This window comes from Hyaloscypha bicolor (genome assembly GCF_002865645.1).
Source record: "Hyaloscypha bicolor E unplaced genomic scaffold K444scaffold_83, whole genome shotgun sequence".
In the NCBI taxonomy this organism is placed as follows: domain Eukaryota; kingdom Fungi; phylum Ascomycota; class Leotiomycetes; order Helotiales; family Hyaloscyphaceae; genus Hyaloscypha; species Hyaloscypha bicolor.
The window spans coordinates 531,452-559,025 of record NW_020194585.1 but is presented as its reverse complement, the minus strand read 5'-3'; the positions used below and the strand labels follow the sequence as shown (position 1 = coordinate 559,025).

General features: G+C 46.7%; 8 protein-coding genes across 8 annotated transcripts; 4 read left to right on the top strand and 4 right to left on the bottom strand.

Annotated features, from left to right (window-relative positions):
- Nucleotides 1-497: 497 nt before the first annotated feature.
- Nucleotides 498-2,607, bottom strand: K444DRAFT_589998 (putative choline transport protein). Its single transcript, XM_024878132.1, has 4 exons — nt 2,210-2,607; nt 2,072-2,154; nt 1,446-2,013; nt 498-1,374 (listed from the first exon to the last, which is right to left on the bottom strand). Exons 1-4 carry the CDS (start codon nt 2,418-2,420, stop codon nt 665-667), a joined length of 1,572 nt encoding a protein of 523 aa, XP_024736509.1. The 5' UTR covers nt 2,421-2,607; the 3' UTR covers nt 498-664.
- Nucleotides 2,608-3,389: 782 nt separating this feature from the next.
- Nucleotides 3,390-4,655, bottom strand: K444DRAFT_529818 (alpha/beta-hydrolase; the record flags this gene model as incomplete). Its single annotated transcript, XM_024874846.1, has 7 exons — nt 3,390-3,671; nt 3,740-3,831; nt 3,892-3,977; nt 4,030-4,127; nt 4,185-4,200; nt 4,255-4,393; nt 4,445-4,655. The coding sequence occupies 7 exons, from the start codon at nt 4,653-4,655 to the stop codon at nt 3,390-3,392; spliced, it is 924 nt and encodes a 307-aa protein (XP_024736508.1).
- Nucleotides 4,656-6,234: 1,579 nt separating this feature from the next.
- On the bottom strand, nt 6,235-7,907 carry K444DRAFT_643379 (uncharacterized protein; the record flags this gene model as incomplete). Its single annotated transcript, XM_024884855.1, has 5 exons — nt 6,235-6,252; nt 6,311-6,715; nt 6,912-7,498; nt 7,547-7,763; nt 7,815-7,907. The coding sequence occupies 5 exons, from the start codon at nt 7,905-7,907 to the stop codon at nt 6,235-6,237; spliced, it is 1,320 nt and encodes a 439-aa protein (XP_024736507.1).
- A 1,142-nt stretch (nt 7,908-9,049) lies between these two features.
- Nucleotides 9,050-12,728, top strand: K444DRAFT_561994 (SPX-domain-containing protein). Its single transcript, XM_024876969.1, has 5 exons — nt 9,050-9,545; nt 9,600-10,827; nt 10,883-11,227; nt 11,274-12,051; nt 12,114-12,728. Exons 1-5 carry the CDS (start codon nt 9,463-9,465, stop codon nt 12,257-12,259), a joined length of 2,580 nt encoding a protein of 859 aa, XP_024736506.1. The 5' UTR covers nt 9,050-9,462; the 3' UTR covers nt 12,260-12,728.
- A 78-nt stretch (nt 12,729-12,806) lies between these two features.
- Nucleotides 12,807-16,569, bottom strand: K444DRAFT_723248 (HET-domain-containing protein; the record flags this gene model as incomplete). Its single annotated transcript, XM_024888585.1, has 5 exons — nt 15,961-16,569; nt 15,292-15,630; nt 15,080-15,102; nt 14,350-14,992; nt 12,807-14,239 (listed from the first exon to the last, which is right to left on the bottom strand). Exons 1-5 carry the CDS (start codon nt 16,355-16,357, stop codon nt 12,807-12,809), a joined length of 2,835 nt encoding a protein of 944 aa, XP_024736505.1. The 5' UTR covers nt 16,358-16,569.
- On the top strand, nt 16,314-18,652 carry K444DRAFT_663681 (uncharacterized protein). Its single transcript, XM_024886857.1, has 3 exons — nt 16,314-16,964; nt 17,022-18,150; nt 18,208-18,652. The coding sequence occupies exons 1-3, from the start codon at nt 16,563-16,565 to the stop codon at nt 18,357-18,359; spliced, it is 1,683 nt and encodes a 560-aa protein (XP_024736504.1). The 5' UTR covers nt 16,314-16,562; the 3' UTR covers nt 18,360-18,652.
- A 51-nt stretch (nt 18,653-18,703) lies between these two features.
- Nucleotides 18,704-20,053, top strand: K444DRAFT_561985 (uncharacterized protein). Its single transcript, XM_024876968.1, has 3 exons — nt 18,704-19,232; nt 19,287-19,785; nt 19,836-20,053. Exons 1-3 carry the CDS (start codon nt 18,944-18,946, stop codon nt 19,879-19,881), a joined length of 834 nt encoding a protein of 277 aa, XP_024736503.1. The 5' UTR covers nt 18,704-18,943; the 3' UTR covers nt 19,882-20,053.
- A 2,427-nt stretch (nt 20,054-22,480) lies between these two features.
- K444DRAFT_589983 (FAD-binding domain-containing protein) lies at nt 22,481-24,247 on the top strand (the record flags this gene model as incomplete). Its single annotated transcript, XM_024878131.1, has 5 exons — nt 22,481-22,895; nt 22,951-23,012; nt 23,065-23,636; nt 23,708-23,919; nt 23,982-24,247. 5 exons carry the CDS (start codon nt 22,481-22,483, stop codon nt 24,245-24,247), a joined length of 1,527 nt encoding a protein of 508 aa, XP_024736502.1.
- Nucleotides 24,248-27,574: the final 3,327 nt, after the last annotated feature.

Genomic DNA, 27,574 nt, shown 5'->3' with positions numbered 1-27,574 from the left:
GCTATAAGATTTAATTTAATTTATATTAATATAATTCATATTAATTAATATGGTAGGGGTTTTTTAAGGGTTTCAATTGCATTTCGAATCAAACCGGCTATAGGCACGCAGCAGGAATTTTGCAACTGCAGCGGGATAACGGCTTGAGCCATACATGTGTGCAGTATAGCATGCATTATCGCAGCGGCGATCGTCTGACCTTTATTCGTGGGGATATGGGGAAATGCCCGATGGTGAGGGAGCACGGGCAGCTTCCTGGCGCGGTCGTCTGAGCATGGGTCTTGAAACTCAAATCCTCAACAGCGGGGGGTTTATACCGCCAAGAACCTTCGGTCCGGATCGATACCTGGACTTGGGGCGAGGTACTTTCCCCGGATTGAAAGGATGAATTGCGAGATCTTGCTAAGTATGGAAGGAGAAACTTCTCCCACTTAACGTAACGCGTGTCTGAAAATGAAACTGAATATTACCGGAGAATCCGGAACTGAAAGTGATGACTCCAGATCCAACTCGATTGAGAATTAAAATCAGTCTAGTGTACTGTAATCCTACAAATTTGGCCCCTAATAAGACAGACGTGTTCGCAAAGAACTTCAAAGGTATCTATGACAGAGCTCGACATTAGAGGCTCTCCTAATGTGGTATCGCAATATATAAGCCCAATTTATTTCTCGGCAAGTTGTCTGCCCTCTTCCGTGACGATGAAGCCTCCGAGTTTGGGTCCTGGGTATTTCCCACTTCCATGCACGAACCACCAAATAGTTGTCAAGAATGTGACGCCCACCAGGATAACGCTGTTGTAGTTCATTGTGGCAGTGGCGACCGGAAGCGCATACGGGAAACAGAAGATAATGTTGAAGAAGATGATACAGATGACTGCAATTGCGTTGATGGCGTAACCTGTCTTGCCCATCCAGAAGGGGCCTTGTGGAAGGTTCTTGCGGCCAGTGAAGAGATGTCCTCCAATGGCTAGAGCATATGATGTGGTGGTGAGGATAACGAATGAACCAACAAGATCGGAGAAAGCTGCATGACTTCCAAGGGTGATGGCGCCGAAAGCAGTGGTCATGATCCCGGTGAAGATGGTTGACTCGATTGGGCAACTGAGACCTTCGTTGACATTGGAGAAGAATCCGGAGAATGGGGTTGCGTTGTCACGAGCGAGTGCCCACCATGTTCGACCAACCGTGAGGAAGGTTCCGATCAAGCAGGGCCCCAGAGACAGGAAGATGATGAACAAGAGCCCAAATGTTGCCCCTGTGCTTCCGGTTGCTTGGATATAAATCTCAGCCAGGGGGAATGCGCCGCTGGCATTCAGCACTGCATCGAGATCGTTGATTCCATAGAAGAGTGCGATGGCGAAAACGAAAGCGCCTGTTTGCGGGGTCACATATTAGCGTTTGCTCTCCATTTAACTCTAAAGATGGAAGCGAATGTAGACGTACAGATCGACCCGAGGATAATCTGGGCCGCAATAGCCTTGGGAAGATCCTTTCTCGGGTGCGGCACCTCCTCGGCCATGTGCGTAACTGCATCCGGAGTTCCGATGGTAAAGGCGCCATTCAAAACACCTGCCAGGAAGGCAAAACCACTCGGCCAGCCTGTGTTGTTCTGCCAGTCGGTCCAAACGAAAGAATTGGTTGAGTGTTTCTTGGGCATCGCAGCCAGAACAATCAGCGTGGCGATACCACCAACAAGAACCACAAATAATCCGAACTGTTGGAGATACGGTAGGTATTTGTTGAAAAATATCGTGACGGCAATGCAAATCCAAGTAATGAGCAGCAGTGCCACGAATACGTGCCACGGCTGTTGGACATAATTCGGGTGATAGAGACCATACATCTGCACCACCAATTCCGACATGATGTATACGATCGACGCCAGATCAAACAGCCAACCGAAGAAGTTCAATGAACCGGTGAAGAACCCGAGTACGCGGCCATATTTAGGGCCGGGGCTTAGGGATGCCCAGTGGTAGACACCTCCCGAGGAAGGAACGGCCGAAACCAACTGCAGGAAATCTGATCAGATTTCTCTCCCATTTTGATGATATGATTGGAAGACATACCTCAGCTATCGATGCAGCAATGAAGCAATAATAGAAACAGGCAATGAGAAGCTCAAAAAGAACGCCGGGGGGTCCTCCATTGACTGGCAAACGAGCAGTCAGCACAGGAGTGTGTGTCCCCAGCTTGGCAGAACTTACAAATAGCAACATTCAAAGATGTTCCGATTGCGACCCAAGCATTGTCTACCGTCAATGCCATACCGCAGATACTCAATATCCCATATTGTCTGTCCAATTGATCTCGATGACCGGACGCATTCACAATTTCAGTGACAACTCCCAACGTGTTTTCTTCCGGCGTATAAGCCTCCTTCTCCCGATCAATTTCTGGAACTTTGATATCGCTCATCTTGTGTTGGGGAGCTCCAAATCGGTGGAACGTGTCTCCGGAACGCACGGAGAGAAGTCCGGTAGTACTGGTACCTCGTCGCGTGTAACTTTTTCACCGCACACAAAACCTTGCGGCACGACAACAGAGAAGAGAATGCAGAAGTAAAGGAAAGGGAGAATAAATTGAAAGAAAAGCAAACTTCCTCACTGCAATCTTTAACATAAAGATAGTAACGACTATGTGTAACAAACGAGATTACCTTCCTTCCTTTTGTTTGGGCGGCATGGGACGGAGACGGTACGTTGATAGTGGCGCGCAGAATTTACGTGTGGAGCTGATAAGAGCTTCCGCATGATAAGACATTTTTCCTTATTTGAGGATTTATGGACGCCTTGCCTCGTTAGGCTGGCGGCATTAGCTAATAGCGATTGCTCACGAGACAGAACGTGGGGTAAGTCAGGTGATGAATAACAATTTCATGTAAAATGGCCAATGAGATTGGGAACCGTTAACGTTTAGGAATAGGGTAATAATTCTGCGTAGTTAAAGAATTGCCCCTGAATCGTCCCGCTGTTAGCGAAAGCTTGAGTCTCGGGCCCATATGTCTCGTGTCATCGAAACATCTGAAGAACATCCCTTATCAGACTGCAAACTATGTCGCAGTATCATTTAGCTACTAACACAGTTTGAAGGAAGCATAGTCCGGGTTGAGCGGCGGCGGCCGAGATGCTTTGAAGTGATGATATCATCATGTCAGCAACCCCTAGGCGAGTGACCTGCTGGGCATGAAAGCATATCAAAGCATTGGTGATCAAGCCAGTAATAAATAGGCCAAAAGATAAGGGTACGTTCGAAAATCATTTCTTTTGTAATTGCTGCCCCTCAGTCCTCACATTCCAAATAGATTATGCGACAGATCGGAGATCTGATCACGTGATGGTTCCTTTTCTCTCGCTTCCCTACAACTCGTTTCCGTCTTGTACGATCTCAACATCCCATACTAACACCGTCATACGGCCCATCGTGGTTACTGACATCCCACTCAAAAATCGTCGGTACATCCCCCGTGCTGCACTTATCGCTCCCATTGTCCTGACCAGGACAATTATCCCACGCATTTGAATCTTGAATGTGAATCTCTCCAGCTGGCTGGATATATCCCAGAAATAAAGGAGGAAGAACTGGGACAGGATCTTCTTTGTTGTTAATGTGCGTCAGGTGGATGTGTGTGTTTCCGTCTACGTAATTGGCGAATTCTTGGTTGCCGACCTGGGGAGGTCAGCGGTTACTGCTTCTGACTGAGGGGGAGAGACATGAGTGGATGGGAGACAACTCACTCGTGGCATGCCGTAGGTTATGGTCTTATATGTTATAGTGGAGGGTAGATGAAGAGGAAGATAGACAGAGTCAAGAAGTGAGATGGCAGCGCCTAAATGAATTAGATAATCACTTGTCAGGTTTGCACTTTTGCTATGAAGATGCGACGTACCCAACGAGTGCCCAACCAACGTGACTTTCGTAGTTGGGTATTTGCTCAATGCGGTATTTACAGCGGCGAGCACGCTCTCCGCAGCTCTATTGCTCGTTAGCCACATCATTCCTTTCCCTCGTCGGAGTGTGGAATTACTTGAGCTGTGCATTCGCGAACCCGTCATGAACCTTAACTGAACTAGAAATTCCAGGGAAATGCGCAGAGTCCAGATTCACTTGATCAATGTCGGCGTCCTGAGGTACATTGTTAGTAAGAGGTTTATTTGCAAATGAATACCAAGCACAACGTACCGTGAGGACCGGGAGTCTGTAGAATTTCTGAGTCAGTGAAGAATATTTCTATGAGGACCTCTGATCTTACAATGCACTTGTATCGGTGCCTTGGTGAGACACGATGATCTCTTCCAGGGTTGGGGAGTATCCCACAAACCAGTATTGGATGTTATCCCCATCTCCACCTGAAGCTACCCACTCGAAGCCGGCGTTTGCATTACAGTTCGCTTCAGAGTAATCAGTATATTTGGGGTTGCAAAGGTATCACAGATACTTACCTCCACAGTTCCAAGCTTTGGTCACAGCGGCGCTGCAGTATCCAGTACTTGCAAAATACGTGTAAGGCTTGTACGTCGAGATCTGAGATGCGGAGAGAACAGTTATACTTTGCCGTGGTATAATAACTGGTGCTGCAATAGCTCCCGCAAATAGGAAAACAGTGGCAAGAAATAAGGATGCAGTTCTATGACTAGAAGCTAGTTGATGCATTTTGGAACTAACGCGGTTTGAGGGACTTCTGTAAACAGTAAGGAGACTGAAGGGTTAGATAAGGTTATAGATGAACAGAACAAGAGTTGGAAGCTGGACATCTTATAGACATCTCAGATTGAGAGCCCTTTTGGAACATGAACTCTGTAAGACTTCAACCGAGGTGGTTCTTGATGCACAAGGTATGGTTGCACACTTCCCTACCGACCTTGCATCCAACACTATTGTCAACTAGTACTGGGCCATGCTTCACATTCGATCTGCGATTGGGCAACATGTTGTGTCTCTTACGGAATGTAACCCGAAAATAGTCATATAGCCGAACTTCGTCCTAAAGTATTCCCTAATTTTTAGGTCTTGTGGTACAAAAACAGTCACTTGAAGGTGTACAGTCTGCGGGGTATGCAGCGTGGCAGGCATGACTCCAATCAACCTCTCTTGGTGCTGCACTCTAGCCTTGCTGAACTGCAACCTCAACGGGAGAATGGCTTGATCTTGAAGGATCCGTTTCTAACGAAGGCTGCACTGTTACAGGAAATGGCTCCTGTTGTGCAACCCAAATTAAGGTGAGGCGGCGAGACATCGATCCGATCATCCCCCCGAGGTACGGTTGTGGCGCATGACTTCTTGCATCTTTCTCGTAAGGTCTCAAGTGGGTAAGCCGATGATCGATTGGGAAATGAAAGCCGTGATGGGAAGAAAGAAAGATGAAGGTGGGATGAAGGCTAAACGATCTTGAGTGCGGGGTAAGCACGTGACGATGTACCCCGATCCATACCACAACTCCAGTTTCATTTTATCGTGTTTGTTTGAAGCTATAAACAAGGGTTTCTTGGTACCGCTGTGGGTGAATAGGGGGGGGGGCGAGGGGTAGCGTAAGTGGAGTCGATTAAATCATTTCGTCGTTGAATGGCCAATTCGCCTCGACCATTCGACCATTCGATTCGACGTCGCCTTCTTTACTAATTAGCAGTAGAAATCTTTGGCAGGATAAGATATGCAACAAAAACACGTGATATTTGATCATAGATATCTGCTATGTATGCACTTCGACCTTTTGATCTAGGGGAGGGGATATGATGGGTTGAGTGGTTTGGAAGGTCACTATGACAAAGAAGAGATGAACAAAGAAAGGGACAGTCGAAATTAGAGATCGAAAACCTGCTTCTGAGTTTATTGATTCCACGATTTTAAGGGTTGGATTTGTTTTTGCAAGTATGAATGAAGTTCAGGGTAGAGGGGGAAATGGCTAACATTGCGTTGAGTCGAGGGGAGACGGTCAATCATTCGTCAAATTGCCAGACGATTCTAGTTCGCCGCAAATTTGATACGTAGACTTGAAGATCACTCATCGCTCATCCTCTGAGCTCCTTTCGTACCGATAGATCCACTCCATTCTCAATACTTCTCTCTTTCCACTGCAACGCCTTGACAAAACACCTCAAAATAGCAAGAGGAAGCTCTCAGCTCTGGCAATAACCAACATCTAACATCCAAAAACTCTCAAAGCTCCCCCTCCCTCTTTACCTCCTTTCTTCCCTTCCAAAAATGCACCCAGAACACCAAACCCACGCCAAAATCACCTCTTGCACAACCCCTATGAAAACTCCAAGCAGGCAACCTCCCCACCCTCTCCCCTTGCCCTCAATACTCACTCTATTATTCCAATCCACAATCCGAAACAGCAATTTAATCCGTGGCTCAATCGCCCTCGCAGCCTCAATCCCGCTCCTGAATCCATCTTCATGAAACCCATACCCCAACCACGCACCAGCAAGCCAAATATCTCTCTTCCCTTGAAGTTTCCCCATTTCGGCTTGGGCGGTTTGGGCCTGGTGGTCGAAGATGGGGTGTTTGTGGTGGTAAATGCCTTGGATTGTGGACAGAGAAGGGAGATGGATGGGATTCAACGTCGTGAAGATTGGGCCTGTGAGCAGAATGTCGTGGGATGGGATGGTGTTGAGGTTTGCTGTTAAAGAGACCCGAGACGGGGAGAGTTTGGATGAGGTGAAGTCGTGGTAGTTATACGCACACCATGCTTTGCGGTTGCGGGGCATGAACTATGTTCTCATAAGCTGTCTGACAATCATGTGTATCATGGGATTGGGAAGAGAAAGAGATACGTACGGAGATATCAGAGTGCAGCACCACCGTGTTGGAGCTCGTTCGAAATGTAGCCAGAATGGCTCGTTCAAGGGGCGTTGCGTCTTAACCCAGGATGTTGAGAGCATCAGGTGCATGTGTTGCCATTATCACACGGTCGAAGTATTCCACATTCCGGTTTTCTAAACGCAAGGCAAGTTTCCCTCCTTCCGAAGACGAGACATTTATAATGGGAGTCGATTTGTGCAATCGCTCGGAAGGGATATCAGCTAGGATAGCATCGACGTATTGTTTCGCACCCTGCTCAAGAACTAACCACTCCAGGCTCTTCCCAAAACTGTTCAATATGCGATGATTATGTAGATACCTAATCAGCATCACCATCGGAATGCTATTTAATGTTTGATCTGGGTCGTGGACCCAAAGGCTTGAGACCAGTGGGATCAAGTAGCCGTTTTGAAAGGCTAAGGAGTATTGGTTTTGGTTAAGGTAGTCAAAGATAGAGTCCGATGGATAGGCGTAAGAAGGGGAGAGGACTAAGCAAGCGCGGTGGTTGAAACGCAACACGTCGAAGAGCATCCGATAGAAGGTGGGGGAGAAGAAATTTTGACGTTGTGAGAAGAGGGTGCAGATGGAGCGGGAGGACCATTCTAAGGATCCGCTATCCCTACTTAGACCGAATGTCACTCTCAGAGGGTGGGCCGGGAGCTTTAAATGCTTGACGAAGGCAGCAAAGTTTGCTGCGGATTTTCGTTAGAACGTTGGCAAGTGAGAGTCGGGAGGCTTACGATATGTGAGGCAGTTGAATAGGGCGAAGGCGATGCCAACGTTTGTTGTTCCTTCTCCGTGGAGATTCCTCCATTCTACAGTTTGGGTGTGCCCACCAAAGTAGTCTTGGCTTTCGTATAAATGTATTTCGTGCTGGGTGCTTTTCAAACCCCAAAGTGCAGCAAAACCAGAGACTCCACTTCCAATGATTGCAATGCGTAGTCGCGAAATGGATTTCTTGGCAGGGTTAGCAGAGCTTTTGTGTCTTGTTCTATGACATAATCATACCTTATCATCTAAGCTCGTTGAGATTGCTTCGGTATGGAAATCGGTGCCAGAGATGTTAATCTCGCGGAGAGTCTTCTTGGTTGTGGTAGCCATGGAATATTTGGGTGTCGTGAAAACCTCTCTTATATTATGTAATTGACTATAAATCGAAAAGAAAGCGTAATCGGTTTTAAATATTGACGTCGCGTATCCGTTGAGTCATAGGCTACCTCAGAAGGAAGTCCACATGTCGTGGCAGCGAATATGAGGGTGCTTTGGAAGGTTGGAAAGATCGAGGTAATGAGTTTATTCACGTAAATATTCTACGCCCAAGAAACCTCTCAGACTTGCCTCGACAACTACACCGGAATCAAATCTTGGAAAAACAAATCTTTGTATCTATATTACCAGAATCCGGTTCGGACAGAGTGCATCATCGTAAGTAGCGAAACTCCAAACTAGAGCCCCGTGCAGTGTCTTGCCACGACAATAATATTCACCCCTTCAAACCAACATTTGTGTCATTCGTGCTGTATTCAAAGCTTCTCAGTAGAATCGGAGGTACTACCCTCGCACCGAGCCTTCTAGGAGATAGAACGAAGCCGTGCCTCTCACCCACACCTCTTGGCCGCCTAAAATCACAACGAAGATATCACTTTGGTGGCAAGATTCGCGTGTCTGGACCTTATCCCAACGACAATCCAATGGGATGGGTTGTAATATAAAACGCTACCAGGATCCTACGTCATCCGGTGAAGAGCACTATCCAGCCGGGAGACAACGGCATTGTGGACATAGTATATCTTGAATAAGTACCGGTGTGCGAGTTGTTCTCGATGCCGGGGATTGCGATCTGCTTCCGATCAAAAGTCTCCCAAATTCCACCGAAATGGCCTCGATTGAGCTGGCTCTCGGCGACAAGGGAATCGAGACGAAGACTTGATTTGAGGATAATTAAATGTGAGAAAGTTAGCCTGCGGGATATTGGGGCAAAGTTGGCACTCTGGATGTGAAGGTGGGTGAGAATGCGGAATTGAATGGGGATAGTTCAGAGATCACGTTTCTGATGCGCTTTTTGCCAAGAGGGAAGGGTGGAGCGGAGCGGAGCGGAACGGGGCTCCTTGGTGTTTGTTTTAACCTTTAACGAATCAGAAGATGACGGAGAGAACATGCTTGCTGTGAGCGCCACAGTTGGTCCCTTTTTGCATTTCAAAGCCACGCTTCACAGCCACGCGTCGATCCTGACAGGTCCCTTCCGCAAATCAACACCCGAACTGCTCGACACTTGACCTCATTCCCAGGTCGCCGGGATGGAAGGCAGCCTCGAGTCCTGTGCGCACTAACGACGACGCGACCCACCACGACATGTTGCCCACCTGCGATCTATCTCACACATTCACGAGTCTTCACAATAGCATCATCAATTCCACCCCTTCATCCCTCCTCTGAACCAGACATAGGCGACTCGGACCCTCGCACTAAGGAGAACTCGAAGCGACCGGTTGGAGGAGGGAGTCTTGCGCCGCGCCAGCACCAGCTCGCAGATTTCGAAGAGTACGAACTTGCCGACTACGCGGGCATAGAGCAGCGACAGAAGAGGGACACCAGATACTTCGAACGACAAGCCAAGCGCACGGAGAAGATTGGCGAGCTCGAAGCGGCCGACGAGATGAAGTTCTCACACAGCATCCAGTTCAATGCTGTTCCGGACTGGAGCAGCCATTATATTGCGTACAGCAATTTGAAGAAGCTGTAAGCTCTCCCGGCATTGCGCAGGAACTTTTCCTAACCGACACCCTTGTCCAGAATATACCAGCTCGAAAAGACCATCCACAGACCAGGCACCGCTGACGATGTCGAACGCTCCCCTTTAATACCCACGAATGAAGATCCCGACCAAATCTTTGAAAGAGCGCTGGATGTCGAGCTCGAAAAGATATCCTCATTCTACCAACTGAAGGAGCTGGAAATTTACGGGGAGGTCTCCGATTTTCTCAAGGATGAAGAATCGTATGAGGCCGAAGCTCTGGACAACTTAGACGGCGCGGAGGGGAGGCCTGGCACGAGTGGACGTGTGAGTGATAGGCCACGTACCGGGAGCATATTTCGAAGTTTTCTAAACCGGCAGAGGAGAGCCAGTACCATCAGCCGCTCTATCGACGAAGGGGTCGAGGACAGTGATGATGATGACGACGAGAACACGGCGCTACAGAAAGCAGCCAGACCGTCCACAGGAAGGAGCAAGAGTACACCATACGATGCAAATACCGGCCGTTCCGAGCAAGCTGAAGATATGAGGGCTTCCACAGAATTCAGCAAGTCGATACGGAGGCATAGTCAGAATTATGATGACTACGCAAATGAGGCGTTTGAATACCTCTATTCATCTGGGATTACATTGAAGAAGCGGGCAATCAGTCTTTATGTGCAGTTATGCGAGCTGAAATCTTTTGTTCAGTTGAACAAGACTGGATTTACGAAGGTTCTGAAGAAATACGACAAGATACTGGACCGAAACCTCAAAGCCAAATATGTCGAGGAAAATGTTTCTCCAGCATTCCCCTTTCGTCCGGAGACACTAAGGCATATCGATGAGAATATCTCGCGGATGGAGAAAGCATATGCGGATGTCGTCACTAAAGGTGATGTGGCTTTGGCGAAGAAAGAGTTGAGATTGCATCTTCGGGAACATGTTGTCTGGGAGCGGAATACCGTATGGCGAGAGATGATAGGTATCGAACGAAAAGCGCAGGCGGCAAACATGGGTATCAGGAGGACGCTTCTTGGAGCAGACAACGATCCAGCGAAAGCTCGTCTGCAAGGGGATGATTACGACACTCCGGACGTGAAGGAGCTTACCACGCCAGTTGGAAGATTTAGGCTCCCAGCATGGATTTTTAGCTCAACGATGTTCACCCTCATTGTTATTGTGGCCATCTTCATCGTACTGCTGTATGTCAAGATCATGAAAAAACCGGAGCAACAGAATTGTCTAGCCATGCTGGTATTCGTCAGTTTGTTATGGGCCACCGAAGTAAGTAGGAGGTGCACTAGTTGCACTATTCTGCGAATTCTGCTAACATCTCTAGGTCATTCCTCTCTTTGTAACATCATTGCTGGTGCCATTCCTTTGCGTCATGTTGAGAGTAGTTCGATCAGACGATGAACCGCATCGCCGCCTCACCACGAAGGATGCAACCAAGTATATATTTGCAGCCATGTGGACGCCCACAATTATGCTCCTACTTGGTGGCTTCGCCATTGCTGCTGCATTATCGAAGTACGATATCGCGAAGAGAATCGCGACGTTTGTCCTGAGCAAGGCTGGCACAAAACCTCGCATAGTTCTGGTAACGAATATGTTCGTAGCAGCCTTTGCTAGCATGTGGATTAGCAATGTTGCAGCACCTGTCTTGTGCTTCTCTATTATTCAGGTATGTTCCCTGCTTCCTGTCTAAAACTCCAGGCTAACTTCTGCAGCCAATGCTCCGCAACCTCCCCTCGGACTCCCCCATGTCTAAAGCTCTAATTCTCGGCATTGCGCTCGCTTCCAACATTGGTGGAATGCTTTCTCCTATCGCATCTCCCCAAAACATCGTCGCTCTCGAAATCATGAAACCACCTCCATCATGGCTAATCTGGTTCTTCATCGCGCTTCCAGTCGGCATCATCTCCATTCTCCTCATTTGGCTTGTACTGCTTCTTAGCTTCCATCCCGGCCGAGGGACGACCATTGTCCCCATCCGCCCCGTCAGAGACAGGTTCACCGGCGTGCAATGGTTCATCTCACTGGTGACTTTGGGAACCATTGTTCTTTGGTGCTTCAGCACCCAACTCGATTGGCTCTTCGGAGAAATGGGCGTCATCGCCATCATCCCCCTCGTCCTCTTCTTCGGAACTGGGATCCTCACAAAAGAAGACTTCAACAACTTCCTGTGGACCATCATCATCCTGGCTGCTGGTGGCCTTTCACTCGGTAAAGCAGTCAATTCATCAGGACTTCTACACACCATCGCAAAGACGATCACAGACGAGGTGGCTGGTCTCTCTCTATATGGCGTCCTCATTGTATTCGCAACTTTGATCTTGGTTGTTGCGACGTTTATCAGTCACACCGTCGCAGCGCTGATTATCCTCCCGCTGGTTCATGATGTCGGGAAGAATATGGCAGAGCCTCACCCAAGATTATTGGTTATGGGAAGTGCTTTGATGTGCAGTGCTGCAATGGGATTACCGACCTCGGGCTTTCCCAATATGAGTATGTCCTCCTCCCACTCCACTCTATCTTTCAAAATGAAGCTCATATGCTGACCTTGATAGCGGCAATCATGATGGAAGATTCGCAGACTGGTCAGAGATACCTGCAAGTCAAACACTTTATTAGTCGGGGTATCCCGTCTAGTGTCATCACCTTGCTGGTTGTTGTCACGGTGGGCTATGGATTGATGCGGGTTACTGGGTTGTGAGGTCTGTTTGTATTTGTGTACGAGTTTTGTATAGAATGATGTGATTGAGGACGTTCACCAGTAGATGAAGGTTTGACAATGACGCTCGGAGCAACATTGAGTTGTCTCTTGGGAGTGGTAGATGGAATATATAGGAAGGCGATATCGATAGTGCCTACTTCATCTTTCTTTTTTTTTGTTTTTTTTATTATTATTTTTTTTATTAAAAAAAGGCTACTTCACGGCTAATGATTTTCAACCCCCTTTCCTTTCTCGTGAGACGAGGGGGCTCGTCTCGGCGCACGATGGTTGAAGGCGGACTTTTCTCGCCTCGGTACGATTGCTCAGCAATCGTTGCCGAGCCTGTGTAAACGTACAGCAGAGTTCGAATCTGCTTCAGTCCCACACTCAACAAACTTGGCTGACTGAAGGCGAATTCTTACTCCTTAATTGCACATCGATGCAGCCCGCCAAATAATATATCAATCTGAATTACAGTCACCATCAGCATCGCGTGAGTTGATAGGCCATCTCCGTCCCAATACCTGGGCTCCCATAACATTTTAATTTATATAATTGTAATAGTCTGCATTTCTATATCTCTCGACCAAACCTTGTCCTCCTCTTTCTCCGGAACTCGTATCTGACCAATTCTCTTAAAATTGCCTAGTTCTGCTGGAAGCAAAATTAAACCAACGCCCATTTTCTGTACGGTTTTACCGATACACACATATATCGCAACCCTGTCCTCAGCAGGGGAATCCTCGTCCATGGTAATTGTGGCTCTATTGCTGAGTCCCTCCGGCCCTGAGCAAGGATGGGAAGCCATGACAGCGCGCAAAGTCAGAGTACCGCCAGTAACCTCTCCAAATGGGGCACCTTGAATAGCTAGTTCGATTTTGCAGGATATCATAATGGCCGCTTCGTGATACACGTCGACGAAGCGAACTGGATGGTCGAGAGATACCCATGACCATGTTGGACCTTGTCTTTTTCTTTCCATAGGAACCCGCAACCCTGAGGCTTTAGATTCGTGTTCTCGATTAAACCATCCAATCTGTCTTATCAAAATCATTTCCCACATCCCAGCGTAATACGCGTTCTGGGAAGGAAAGCAGTGTTGGAGCTCGCTAGCAACACCAGATAAAGCAGGCAGACGATCTTCCGGGACTGTCAAAGCCCTCCCACTATAATCCTCCACAACATTCTTCCATGTCAATGCCAATTTGTCTCTGGACAAAATTTCGTTGTTGGTGTTATCAAAAAGCTTGTTAGGCAATCGCATCTCCGCTGAAGCAAATCTCAATTCTGAAACAAGAGAGATGCATGTCGTAAGACATTTCCAGGCCAAATAATCATTTCCGAAATAAATGAGTCGTGGAGATAGCAAGTGTTCCTGCAAGGCCCACGCTCTTGTGCCCAAGACATTTTCATCCGAGTCCAAAGAATGGGAAGTCGGGTGGCAAGAAATAGCCCCCATATCCCCACTCGGAAGACTAAGCGGCAGGCGTGCACAGTTTGGCGGGTTTTCCTTTTCTAAGAAGCCTTCATTAACACTGGATGCATTTGCTGCTGCGATGGTAATCGTGGCGTTCTTATAGACGTTTCCCATGGAGTTGATTTCGGCGATTTTGTCTGTGGTGCTGTCTTGGACAATACATAGCGCATCAACCCAAAGGTATTTGAATCCGAGTAGACGTGTTACGGTGATAGCATCCTGTAGAGTTCTTGGCAGGCTTTCGAAATTTAACCCACTTATCCTCGACTGCAGTGTTGCAACTGTTGTGGTTACCTTTTGGGGCCCGCCCCAGCAATAGCTAAGCGCTACATAACTTGCTCTCTCTGAAGCTTTGCTGATATGTAAAAAAGGTGTTTCATCTTTTGCACCTACAGCAATGATGCGTGTTGGGAGATAAGAGTCTGCATTGAAGGAACATTTCTTGTTGTGTTTAAGACGGCATTCGAGAAATTGGTCTTTTATACGGTGCATGAGGAGGCTTTCTGGGGCGTAGTTCAGGTCTGCTCGTATAGGCAGAAATACACTTGATCGGTCTCCTGGTGTTGGGCCCGATTAGCTCAGTCTTCAACTTCAGTGAGATGGACCGACATACCTTCTGGTGCGTAAATGTCAATCGACCCAACTTCGTGAGCCGGGAAGCCCTTTGTAACATAGTAATAAACCCAAATGCGAGAACTTATATCAGCCCTTTTTAGTAGCTGATACACTTCACCAAATCTCTCCAGCTCCTCTTTCTCCCTTTCTTCCTCACCACTCAGATCCCGTAAAGCCCTCTTTCCTTCAAATCTATCATTGAGGTATAATTTGCAAGTCAGAAATGTGTCTTTCCCGGCCGTTGCCTCTCTATCGCGGCTCATCCTCTTCCGATCGACGGATTTAGTTTTGCGGATAACCGTTGCACGGAGCAACTTGCAAAATAGACAGCCTTGCTCAGAGGCGTGAACAACAGATAGATAGTTGAGCTCGAACCCGCGCTCTGATACGAGTTCCATCAGTCCCTTTGGAGTGGATGTCATTGATTTGCATCTAGGGCAAACATCCGCCGGGTTTATGGAGGTGGCTACCAATTCTGTTGGGTCTCTGACTGTATTACGTAGACGATACCGAGTGCCATCCGGTCGACTTGGATTTCTCATCCTCGGAATAGGGTGGCTAGTGACACGCTGAGCACTGTATTTCCTAGCTAGATATTCCTTGAAACAGACGAGCCAGTTCAAATTCCGCTTAAAGCTTAACTAGCAGGCAGTAGTGAGTTTCTGTGATGAAAGGAGCGAAATCGGTGTCCTGTTTATCTAAAATCTTTCAAACAGTTTCGAACGCACAGACGTTCTATCTTGGGTGTCACCTGATGACCGGATATATGTTCCACCGAAATCCGGTAGTCAGGTCCCCCTTCTTTGCCCGAGCCATCATCCTCCGGATTCTAAAGCTCGGAAGGAACGGGAGTGCTAGAGGCCAAGGATATCATGATCAAGGCGATTATAGAAGCAGTAGAGGGTGCCTGACATCGAGCCCACGAGCCAGCTGCACGCACTTTCGCTCTGGCTACTTGCCCCACCGCCCCGGTCCTTGTCGTCCGGGCCGGCACGTTTCACTACAGTACGCGCCCAGTTGCGGGCCGTGATTGGCTGCCCCGGCGAGTTGCGCGTGGAAAGGCACGAACGCGAGAATTTGCTCGTGAGTCGTTTCTGATTGCCCTCAGGATCGACGACTCGCTCCCTGACGGTCTCTTCGCTTACGGAGTAGACGACGTGAATGGCGAGGGTGGCGGAGAGGCTCTCCGAACAGCTCGAACGCCAGCTAGCATCACACCCCCTCGATGTCCTAGTCGGGGGCCAAAACCACCGCTTGGTGAAGCCCCGTATGGTACTTGCTGAGACCTCCCCTCACAGCGAAATGATACAGCTGGACTGCGTCTTTCCCCACCCATTAATCTGGCACTGTAGTCCTCGGAGTTGGGCTGGGGGGTCAAATTCGCAGTTTTCCAAACGTCGAGGTTTTGATGTTCCACGCTTCCAAACACATACTGTAGACAGATGTCGGGAGCGGAGCACGGGAGGCTCAGAGAGGTCACGGGAAGCGGTTGAGCTCGTTGCTATCCCAACCCAACCGCGCGGTAGCAGCGAGTGCCTTCAGGCTGCTTCGCGAAGAGAACCCGACGTCGACTGCAATGGAGAACTCCCCTTCAATCAACTTCACCGACGAATTCCTCCATCTTTTGATGGCATGCTCTGATCCTCTGATCCTCTGATGCACCTGCGCAGTGCTTTCCTGACATGCGCTTGGGATGCAAAACATCTTGCTGCCGTGGGCCAAATGAAGCCTCCCAATACGAGTTGTACGATTGCTGCGCAATCGGGCGCCGTTTCATCCCGATTCCTGGCAGCGGAAGCAGCAAGAGAGCCGCTGAGATGGGTTGGATGGTGGCGAACCATCTGCCTGACGGATGTTGGGACCGTGGATCGTATCATCTCCCTGCTACTCTGACTTTGTTTCAGATAGATTGTGGTCAAAGTATCCACTCTCTGCTGGTTCTCCTTTTCTCTTACCCTCTCCGCCATTTTCCTGCCTTCTGCCACTCTCTTTACTCTCTTATACATACTTCGTAGGGACGCCTTCCTTCACGCACACTCGTTTGTTCAATAGTCAATCGCTGCTTTGAGTGAGTGTTGTTGTTCGGAGCGTCAGTCAACTGTCGATTTACATTTCATCTCCGACTTGTGGACAAAATTTGGAAAGCTTCCTCGCTTCTATGCACGTTACGACTCCTCCAGAATTCCACTCATTCAGCATTCCATCAACGAGATGGCGATATTTTCGAAAAGCCTACCGACGCTGGTGTGCCTGGTCTTCTTTGGCCGTGCCCGGGCACGTCCCTCGCCACGCGCAAATACTACCCTTCCAGCCTCGAATGCACCGGATCCCAATTTGTGGTACACCATGACCACCGCGCAGGCAGGAGATGGGAACTGTCTCTATGCTGAGTTGGGTGTCGACGGCTCCTCCCCATATCCCACTAGATTCGAATCATGCACCCCGTTACAGGACACAGCTCTGTGGCGACTTGAGTCGGACACGGAAGGTGGATACTACATATACAACAAGGGCTGGCCAGGGACCCATCGAATGGATATTAATACTTACCAGGCGACGATTATGTTTATGGGTCTTGCAAACGATGCGCGGCGTATGCAACATTGGTCTGTGGTAAGTAATGTGATTAAAGATACAGAAGATCCGAATCATGATATTAACACATTATAGAACCCAATCGATGGCGCATTCGAGTTGATCAACGGAAACACGCAGCCCTATCCAATGGTCTCTATGAGCCTTGACGATGGCTACGTTGCCGTGATTCTAGTCAACAGCACAACTGCCAATCCCTATACCGCGAACTGGATGCTGGTCCAGAGTGGCGTTGTCTCAAATACGACTACTTCTAGCATCACGAGCTCCACATCTTCCTCTTCGAGCCCTTCCGCCACGACCGATTTCTCTGCACATACTCCTCAGGAGAAAGGTCTCAGCGAAGTCACAATAGCAGCAATCGTCATGGGCGTCTTATTGGGGTTAGGTGCCCTCTGTAGCTTGATATTTGTTTCTCATTGGCTCCGAAGACGACGGGCAAGAAAGCAGGACATTGGGGGAGATTATGGACCTGAGGTCAAAACTCTAGAACAGGTGCTGGAAGATCCAGCTCGATCAACAAAAGGGTCAGTCGTTACTGATTCTGTTAATACGGGGCCCGCCCCTATCCCAATAGAGTCGACGGAGTACCCAGACGCAATCCCCGGTGTGCGAGATGGACAGAAGGAGAACAGGAGAGGCGATGGAGATGAGCAACAAACCCGAGAACACACGCAGGAGGATCTAGCTCAGCCAACAACAGGGACAGTCGTGGGTGATCCTGGAAATACCGGGCCGAGCCCTATCACAACAGAGATTACAGATAACCCGAGCGCAATCCCTCGAGGGCGTGAAATGAGTGGAGGCAATGGATTTGAGCAAAGGGTTCGGATTTACAAGCCGGGTTCTTTAGAGTACAGACTCGGGAAAGTCCTGATTGATACTGGGAATGCCGGGCCCAACGTGATCACGGACAACATAGTGGAATACGTGGATGCCACCCCTGGTGAGCCGTGGGCCAAGATGGTTTTTCTTGATGGAAGCGAGAAACCGCTGGGTGGGAATGTCAGCATCGAATTCTCTGGTCATGGGGAGGGGTCTCTTCTAAGTAAGCGATTTAAAGAGGAGTTTTGTCATACACCTATGATACAAGGTGGGTTCGATATGTTGCTGAATCAGAAATTCTACCGCACCTTCATGGCAGATAAGATACCGACCAGTCTGGCGGCAATCATGATGATTCGTGGGCGCAAATTGACTCCAGGTGAGTAAACAAATGCCAGGCCGCCACTGACGCTGGATTGATGCTAATCTTTGACAGAGGAAATCAAGAAGGAGAAGGAAAAAGAGGAAGAGCGGTTAGAGATAGCCAAAGAGGCAAACCGCCAACAGAATGAGCAAAGAGAACGAGAGCTGAGAGCTGCAGAAGCATTGAGGCAGCAGTCTGGAGGGGGAAGCGGTAGTCGATCATAAATTGCAAGGCTTCGACGGCGTATGGAGGGGTAAGCGGTTCGGAACATTTGCAAGGGCGCCTCGGACGGAATGGGATTTTCATTGGGCTCGTGAGAGTGCGAATTTGAATGCCTGCATTACAGAGTACCTGTCATTTCGGTGTGGCCAGTGCCAATCTGGCGTTTCTTCGCATCTTTGAGCTTTGGAGACAGCTTGTAATGGCAGTAGCCTCTTAGATAGGGGAGTGGAAGAAATGTTCGTTTATTCAAGGAAGCTCGCTCAATCCGAACATTGAAAGCGACATTGCAGCTCGATTTTCCCTCCAGACTCCTTTAACGTTGAGCAAGTCTATCTGCCCATGGCGAGCCTGTTAAGAAGCCTGCTTGGTGAGAGGGGGCGTTGATTGGCCAGGGGCTTCCAGGGGCTGGATCACCTTGCAGCAAGAATGCATGCAGTAGTCAGCCCAACGGACAACCAGAGAAGGCTGCAACCATTTTCCATTCAAATACATCTCATCCTTACTCTGCTCTCAAACCCTTTCGTAATGCTCTAACTGTTCATCAGAATCTGGTCTACGAAATCTTTTGCCAGCCACGCTGCTAAAAATGGAAGGCTACCCTCAACTCGCCAGCCTTATGGGCACATACCCAATCCTGAGCATCTATCGGCGCTTCTCCGTCCTTAACGCCCGCAACCTTCTTTATTTGCAGGCCGAACTTGTAGATCTCGAACAGCAGTTGAAAGACTATACTTTAGAAGATATCCAGTCCGGGGATAGGGAACGGAAGCTGCACGCGCGAAACTGGTATTTCCTGAGCCGAGTTCCAGATGGCGGCGTGTCATGTGCTCAGTGGTATACCATGCTTGCCATCAGGGGGAAATTAAAGGAGTACAGTGCGCACTTTCCACACTATTAAAATGAAGTACGAGAGAGACTGAATTTGCTAGACGAGTGCCTCCTGCAGCAGCGGCAACTCGCCGCCTTCTCGGCCCCCGATCCCGGCAACCTCGCCTTCCTCAACTCCTGGCTCGCCGACCCCCGTCAAGGAAACCACACCCTCGAAGGCCTCGGCGGGAACCTCTGGCGCGACGACCCGAAGGACCTGCTCGTCGTTGCCCCCAACTTGGTCAACGATTCCTTCGCGCGGCTCGTGCAGAATCGCCTGCTGCAATACTACCACAACATCATCAATGTGCGGTTCAAAGCTCCTTCGGATGTGGAGAGGCAGCTGTATCATTACCAAGAGGAGACGGTGCTGCGACTAGCGGACACGATCGGGACGGTCGTTTCGGCGCTCTTGCCGATCCTGGCTGTCGTTGTGCTATACTGCGTGCAGAACATGTGGGCGCGGCTAGGTCTCGTGGCGTTGTTCACGGTGCTGTTCTCGCTGGTGTTGAGTTGGGTGGCGACGGGGAAGAGGATTGAGGTTTTTGCTGCTACTGCTGCGTTCGTTGTTTTGTTCGCTTAGGTTGGTGCTTGCTGACTTTCTTAACCAGGTTCGCGAGTGTACAAGTCGTGTTTGTGGGAAGCACTGCGGTTTAGTGCATTTTATGGCTGTGGTTTGAAGGTTGAAGAGATGTGATGATTCTGCTAAAGGAGTAAGTTTAAAAGGGGTTTGAAAGTAAGCTTTAGTATAAAGAAAGGTACGAACATTGCGTTGAACTGCCTAGCAGTATGCAGTGATGGTGACGCATTAATTTGATACGAACTGTGGACTGATACTAATTGGCTCTTTGCCTTTAATAGGACCTTCGAGTCTTGAGCTCGAGATGGCTTTGGACTTCGGAACTATTAATGTGAATTGTATTTTTCCCAGGCCCTCTTTGTCGAGCCTTTTCAACAAAACTCTTAGAGTCTATTGGCCTATCTATGTTTAATAAAGGAAACGATCGCTGAGAGCCTGAGATAATAGAAAGAAGTAGTCTGTTAGAACAAAAATTTGCAATGTACACACAAATTCGGAGGGCGGGTGGAGAAGGGTCTGGTGGAAGAAGGCATACGAAAGTGTAAAGATTTGGGAGGCAGCGCGAGACAATTCCATGTTGCAAGAAAATCTGCCCTGAGGGATTCAAGAATTTATTCGGGAGGGGTTCTTTAGGCTCCCTGGGAGCCGACTTCTTTTAGATGCCTTTCAGGAAGGAAAGATTAAAGAGCTAATAAACTGGGTAAGTTGAAGCTATGTACAAGAGAGTAAGGAGAATCACATGCACTGGGTGGTAAAAGGGGCTGAGACAAGTGAGGCCACAAGCGTTCTAGAACTAGCTGGCAACTTGGTCACCCTGAACATAGTTATGTAGAGTTGACAACTTTCGCACGGTAGAGCCCAATAGTACGTAAATTATAATTGGTTAATAGAATGGAGAGCAGGAATCTGACTGAGCAACCTGAGTGGAGGGCAAGATGACGATGAGTAGCGCCTGAGCAGAGCGGCGATGGACTACGAAGGCGCACCGAATTGAAATCCGTCCATGTTCGCCTAAGGCAAGGAACACCAAAATCTCTAGTTTTTGAAAATTGCGCATCGTAGCACTACCAGGTCCAAATACTTTAAATTTACCTTTATGTAATAGAAAAGAAGTCGAAGTATCTTTTGTTACGGTTCCGTAGTTCTAAACTTTTAGGGAGTTTTATTACGATTTTTTAAAGGTGAGGGAATGATTTTCAAAACTCTCGCTTAGCGAAAGGGACTGTTTTCAATTCGGCGCGCCTTCGTACGTACCTTTGTGAGAGGGAAGGGGCTAAAGATTCGGCTGAGGTTACGCTACAGTACTAGCCAACTGATATTACGAGCCTGGTGACATAAGTCTGTGTCGCACAGGGCACTTTTTAGGCTTCGGAACACCAAAGTCACCCACTTTACTTGAAATCCCCTAAATAACCAGCCTGTATTATTACTTGTGCTTCGAGATTTTAATTAAGAAGAAGCTAAAGTGTATTGTGTAATAATAATTAGAGAAGTTATCACGAAGCTTAGAAGTTTGAAATTTCCTTATAGGGCTCGTTAGTGAGCAAATTGCCCTGTGCGACACAGACTTATGTCACTAGGCTCGTTAGGCGAAACCCCTTTTTACACCAAAACTCGGGTATAACACTTTCGCAACTAACCACATTACGACCCCTTTACAGTAAAACTGTCCGAGCATAGCTCTTCATTGGATCATTACGCTTAATTTTACCAATTACGATAATTCTAAGGGCGCGTGGTCGTAAAGTTAGGTGGCCGTAAACTGCGACGTTTTTGCCCATAGCCACCTCACTTGTACACCAAAATTCGCTTACTTTTGAGCTAAATTCCGGTCACAGCAATATACGAGTGGACTGAAAAGGAACCTCTTATTTTCAGCTTACCTGGAATCGTATAAAAGCTAGATCTTGTACTATTTATTTCGATTCCAATTCGTTAGATCGGTTCACGCATTGTGGGCGTTGTGATATTTCACCGCAAAGTGGGCAAAGTGGCGAATTTTGGTGGGGTTTCGCGATCGGTCTAATATCAGTTAGCTGTGACTGTAACAATCGTGCAGAAACGAGGGCCGCGTTCCGATTGGTTTTCTGAGACGCTGTGAAATGCTTGGTTCCCTATACGACCGTACATTACCAAACAGTCCTTAGAAGAACTCAAATAATGTCAACTTATCCTTTACAGCCCTAAACGTTCGCCGTTTACTAGACTTCTCGGGCATTACTCGCGTTGTTCGAGGAATTGGATTTGTGATTATGAATGAGAGAGGAGGTAGCGTATTCGTGTTTTGATACCAAGAAGAACATGCAAGCATGTGTGTGGTATGGTTCACTGGTTTTTGAGGAACACCTCTGACAGGTAATCAGTCAGCGCTAGAACCCTGGTTTCAAGGTCTCCACCGCATATCCTCAAGCTGTACCTCCTCTCATCAGTAAATGCCTTTTCTTTTCTTTTTTCTTTTCTTCAATGCAAGCCATATTTAGCCATGCTTCTATAATGGTACATCGCCTTAGGTTTGCTCCTTGCCGCGAAAGGCGGAAGTGGAGTGCTCGCCGATGAAGCACAACACCCCATCTCAGAGTCAGATCACGGGATTCAGACATCCAGTGCCTGCCACAATGCTGCAAGTCCCATCCCTCTCCCTCTTTCCAATCACACACGTACTAACATCCTCAGTGCATGGAGCTAGTGAACGTCCTTGAATCTGAAAAAGTGCACTATAACTCTCTACCGGACGACTTCAAAGATTCCTTCCATTGCAATCGCCAGCGCGACGTAGTACCAGCATGTGTCGTGCACCCCTTGACCCCGGGGGATGTTTCAGCGGCTGTGAAAACCATTTCCAAGCATAATTGCCATTTTGCAATCAAGTCGGGTGGTCACGCGATGTTTGAGGGGGCGAGTAATGCTGATGGCGGAATTACGATTGATTTGAAGCATTTGGATACGTTGGAGTTGAGTGTGGATGGGCAGACGGCGAGGGTGGGCCCGGGACAGAGGTGGGGGAGGGTATATGAGTTTTTTGAGGAGAAGGGGAAGGTGGTTGTGGGTGGAAGGGTTAGTAATGTTGGTGTTGGGGGATTTCTGCTTGGTGGTGAGTGAGCGACGAGGTGGGGAATGACCGGGCATGGACCTGACAAAAACTGTAGGTGGAATATCGTTTCTAGGGCGTAAGTATGGGTGGGCCTCCGATAACGTCAGAAACTACGAGGTAAGTGCACTGATTTCTCGCGGAAAGGTGCACAGGAACTCAAAACTCACAGGTCGTGCTCGCCAACGGGTCTATCTCTAATGTCAATTATGAGTCTCATCCTGATTTGTATTGGGCTCTTCGAGGCGGCGCAGGCAATTTCGGCATCGTGACTGCCTTTGATCTCGAAGCATACGAACTGGGTCCCGTCTGGGGAGGCAACAACATCCACGTCCTCTCTGACCCGCTTGCCCGCCGCACAACCCTGGGCATCCAGCGACCGTTCTCATTCTCGCTCAGATACCTAATTCAATCCCTCTGCCAGCTCGGGATACAAGTAGCCACTCTCCTCGGACGCAGCACAACAAGCACCGCCATGATCGAGGCCCTTGAGGACATGATCCTGAACGAAAAGGGTGATGAGAGTTACTTCCAGTATTTCCTCGCTTTCAGCTATTTCCAAACACCAGGTGTGGTAGCCGCCAATGTGCTACACGTGCATTCTGCGCAGCCTGCGCCCAGCTCAAAACCACTGGCTATGCTGGACTTGCAAGCCATCGGGAAGCCAGCATACAGCACGTCCAGTGTGCGGAGCTTGCGATCCATGGTGCAGGAGTTTGATCCGTATAATGTTCCTGGCTTTCGGTATATCTCCCCTTTCCCCTCAACTCAATACCTCCACTTAAAGTAAATGGAACGCTGATGTGTGCCGGAAGGTTTATATTTCATGAGATCACACTGCGGTTTAACGCTACAGTGTTCCAACAAATCTTCGACCTCTTCCTCGAGGAGATCGAGGCTGTTAAGGACCTGCCTGGCATGTTTCCCACGATCGTCATGCAGCCCATCTCCGAGATCGTGCGGGTTGGAAACAATAAAAACGGTGGTAATCCTTTCGGCTTCTCTGATGACGACGGTCCTATCTGTGGTACTTCCCTTCCCCTTCCCCTTCCACTGAACAAGTTATACTGACGCGAATGTGGATTGTAGTACTATCAATCTGCCCACAATGGAACAGAGCAGAAGACGACGAGGCAGTCAAGGCTTCAGTTGCTAGACTTTCCGAGATGACGATGGTCTTGCTGGAGAAAGAAGGGCTGCTGCATAGATGGGTGTATCCGAATTATGCGAGTGAGGTGCAGGATGTGTTCGCGGGGTATGGGGAGGAGAATCGAGGGAAGATGAAGAAGATTCAGAGGAAGTATGATCCCGAGGGTGTTTTTGACAGGTTGCAGCCGGGGTATTTCAAGGTGTGAAGGGGTTGATAGAGTAGTATCTGACATTAATCTTTATCCAACAAAAGGACCAGGCGAGAGCTCCCACAGAGAACATTCAAGTACCAAGTCGCCTGCTCCATTACTCTTGAAGTAGTAGGATATCGGAATTGTTATGCTTAAACGCTAGAAAGCAGGCTTGGCAGTAATACCTAATTTCTGGTATCGATAGGTATTGATGCCAGAATCGTAAGGTATCTACGGAAAGCGATAAGGATCAGAAGACCAAGCGATTTTCGAATCTGGTTTTCGACCTTTGATGTCTGATTTGTGGCACGTGCGCACCCCACCAAAAATCGCCCGTAACCAAAATACCGCATTCTGCAGGCACAACCACACCTAACTTAAGTCCCTTTATTACTATCCATTATAAGACTCGTATATGTAATTAAATCATGTTTCTAAGTATAGATAATTTATAATATAATTAACTACGATACTTCTGAATTGTTCTTGTAAGATTATACTAGCCCCGTACTACTACCTGTAATACCCCTCTGCCCCTTCTCTCTGCTCTTACTAATATATAACTAGCTTTGCATATATAAGGTATATATAGAAGGACGGAATTATATCGGATTAGAGAATTAGTTACAGAGGATATACTTGGAATGGCTAGTTAGTAGGAGGCGTATCCGAAACCGGCAAAAATAAGTCAAGATATATAAAGTCGCTGGTTTATAGGAGGCGTGCCCGAAACCGGTAGTATCGAATGAGGATATACTTGGAGTGGCCGGCCGGCAGAAGGTGTATCCGAAACTGGTAGTAATAAATAAGGATATATATAAAGTCGCTAGTTAGTAAGAGGCATATCCGAAACCGGTAATAATAAGTAAAGATATACTATAGGATAACTCGGTATAGATCTATACCCAAAATAGAGACAGATAGTCCTACTAATTCTTTAATAGAGAGGGGTTTTCCTACTATATTCTTGTTCTTTAGATTACTATTTTTGCTCCCTTTTACTTCTATTCTTAATCTAATCTCTTTAAAACTGCCTTATCCAAGACTTTATATATTATAATACTATAGCCTACTGCGAAAAGTGCTAAAAGCAGAAGGGTATTAGCCCTTTTTATAGCCGCTATAGTACTGTCTTTCCCTCCTCAAGCCCGACCAAATCCACCTCAGAGGAGGAGTATCTATAGAAGGCCCGTAAGCCGAAGCCGAAGCCTCTCGCCTCTTGCCCTTCCAAGAATAATAAGAGGGACGATAATGACGATAGTACTAAAAAGGTAAGTACTAGAAATTAGTATACCTATTAGGCCAAGTTCCAAAAGGATAAGGAAGAGAGGGAGAAGAAGGGGAAGGAGAAGCGGGTAAGGAAGAAGAGGAAAAGTCTCTAAAGGACTATTATTAGGGATATTCTTTATAGTATATAGGAAGACGACCTCGCCTCTGCTAGGAAGAAGAAGAAGAAATCGAGGCTCCAGAGAAGTACTTTGACTAAGGCTTATAGTTAGCGAGAGTTAAAAGTAAAGGAAGATAATAAGAGAAAGTATAATAAAGAAGGGCTAACTAGTAGATATAGCTATAATCCTGCTAATAAGCCTTTACTAATAGGCTTATTAATAACTATCTATTACTATATTAGCTACCCTGGGAAGCCGTTTAAGCAGACTACTTCTTTAAAACTCCTATTTTTTCTCGACCCTTACGAGACGTTTATAAGACTTAGTAGCTAGATACTTAATTGCCTCCTAGAGTCTAATATCTGGAAAGGTATTAGAAGGGCTAAATACTATAAATTTGACCTTAAGGATTAAAGCCTGACTATAAGCTACCTTACTAGTAGGGTTGCCTGCTCTAAAGTTCCGGACTTCCCGGTTCTATTTAGAGAAAATTATACTTTTGAATAGTTTCTTAAATATATAAAGAATATATATCCTAATATAAATTATTAAGAGCCCAAACTCTGCTTCCTTATTCTTATTAAAAAAAAGTAGCCTCTATAGGATTATTAATTATATAAAGGGCTAATAGTTAATTTAATAATAACCCCTAATACTAATAACTTATTAAAAACCCTTAATACTAATAACTCTAATAGTAATATAATTAGAAATAATTATATATCTGAAAAGAAGTAGTATTAGTATTAAAGTACTAGTAAATAACTTGGTATTATTTATTAAAAGAACTATAAGAAATTTAAGTCTCTATAAACTCTAGCTAGTAAGCCTACTCTAGCTACTAAAACTCTAGCCTATAAGCCCACTCTAGCTACTAAGCCTACTCTAGCTAGTAATTTCGAGGAGCCTTTTAATAAGGTATTTAATAAATAATATAAGTAGCTAAAGGAGTCTATAATAAAAGATTATATTAATAGGTATTAGTATATATTAAAAAAGGGGCTAGCGGACCTTAAGAGAAAAAAGAAGTAATTTGAGGTACGAAAATAGGGCTTTGAAAAGGAGAGGGATATAGTAATTAAAGAAAGTAATACCTATATAAATAGGCTTAATAAGAAAGTATAGCTTTTAAAAGCTATAAGAGAGGAATTTAAAATTAAAAAATAAAGTCTCGCCGAAATCTATATAAAGAATCTTAAGAAGCTAAATATAAAGATACTCTCTTTTTTTTTAGGAGATTCTTAAGGTAAGGCAATTAAGGGAAAATAATTATTTATAAGTTTAAAGTATCTTAATAGTCTTATAAAAAAGAATTTAGAGATTACGAACTTGCAAGAGAAGGTAAGGCTTATAATAGAGGCTCTTTAATAAAGTCTCGACTATATAGTACAAAACAAGGAAGGGCTTAGTAAGCTAGTTATTTAGTAGAATAAGAGCGAAAGCTTGATATCTACTATATAGGGAGCCTTTTAGGTAGCTATATAAGAGATCTAGGGTAAAAGCTCGGGGTTAGTAGTACTAGTAGTCCAGGAAGCTTAGGGTAAAGGCTTTGGATCTCTCGAGATAGCTAGGCCTAATATTAATAAGAGCTCTCTATAGTTTATTAAAGGTAAGGGAAAAGTATATAAGTAATAAGAGACTATTTGGATTTCCTAGTATTATTAAATTAGTTATATTGAGAATCTTATTACTCTAATAGCTAGTTAAATTAGGAATATAAAAAGCAATATTTACTTATTTCTAATTAACTAATTTCTAGTTAATTTCAAGAATCTGGGAATTATATAATTATATATCTTTCCTTTCTGGCTATATAATACCTCAAAAAACAGATATTATATATCCGCTATAGTAAAGGGCTTTATTATTAACCTAATTAGGTAAGGTGTAATATTATCTCGTTATATTACTAGCTATTTATATAGCTATTTTATAAGTAATTCAAGTGAGCTTT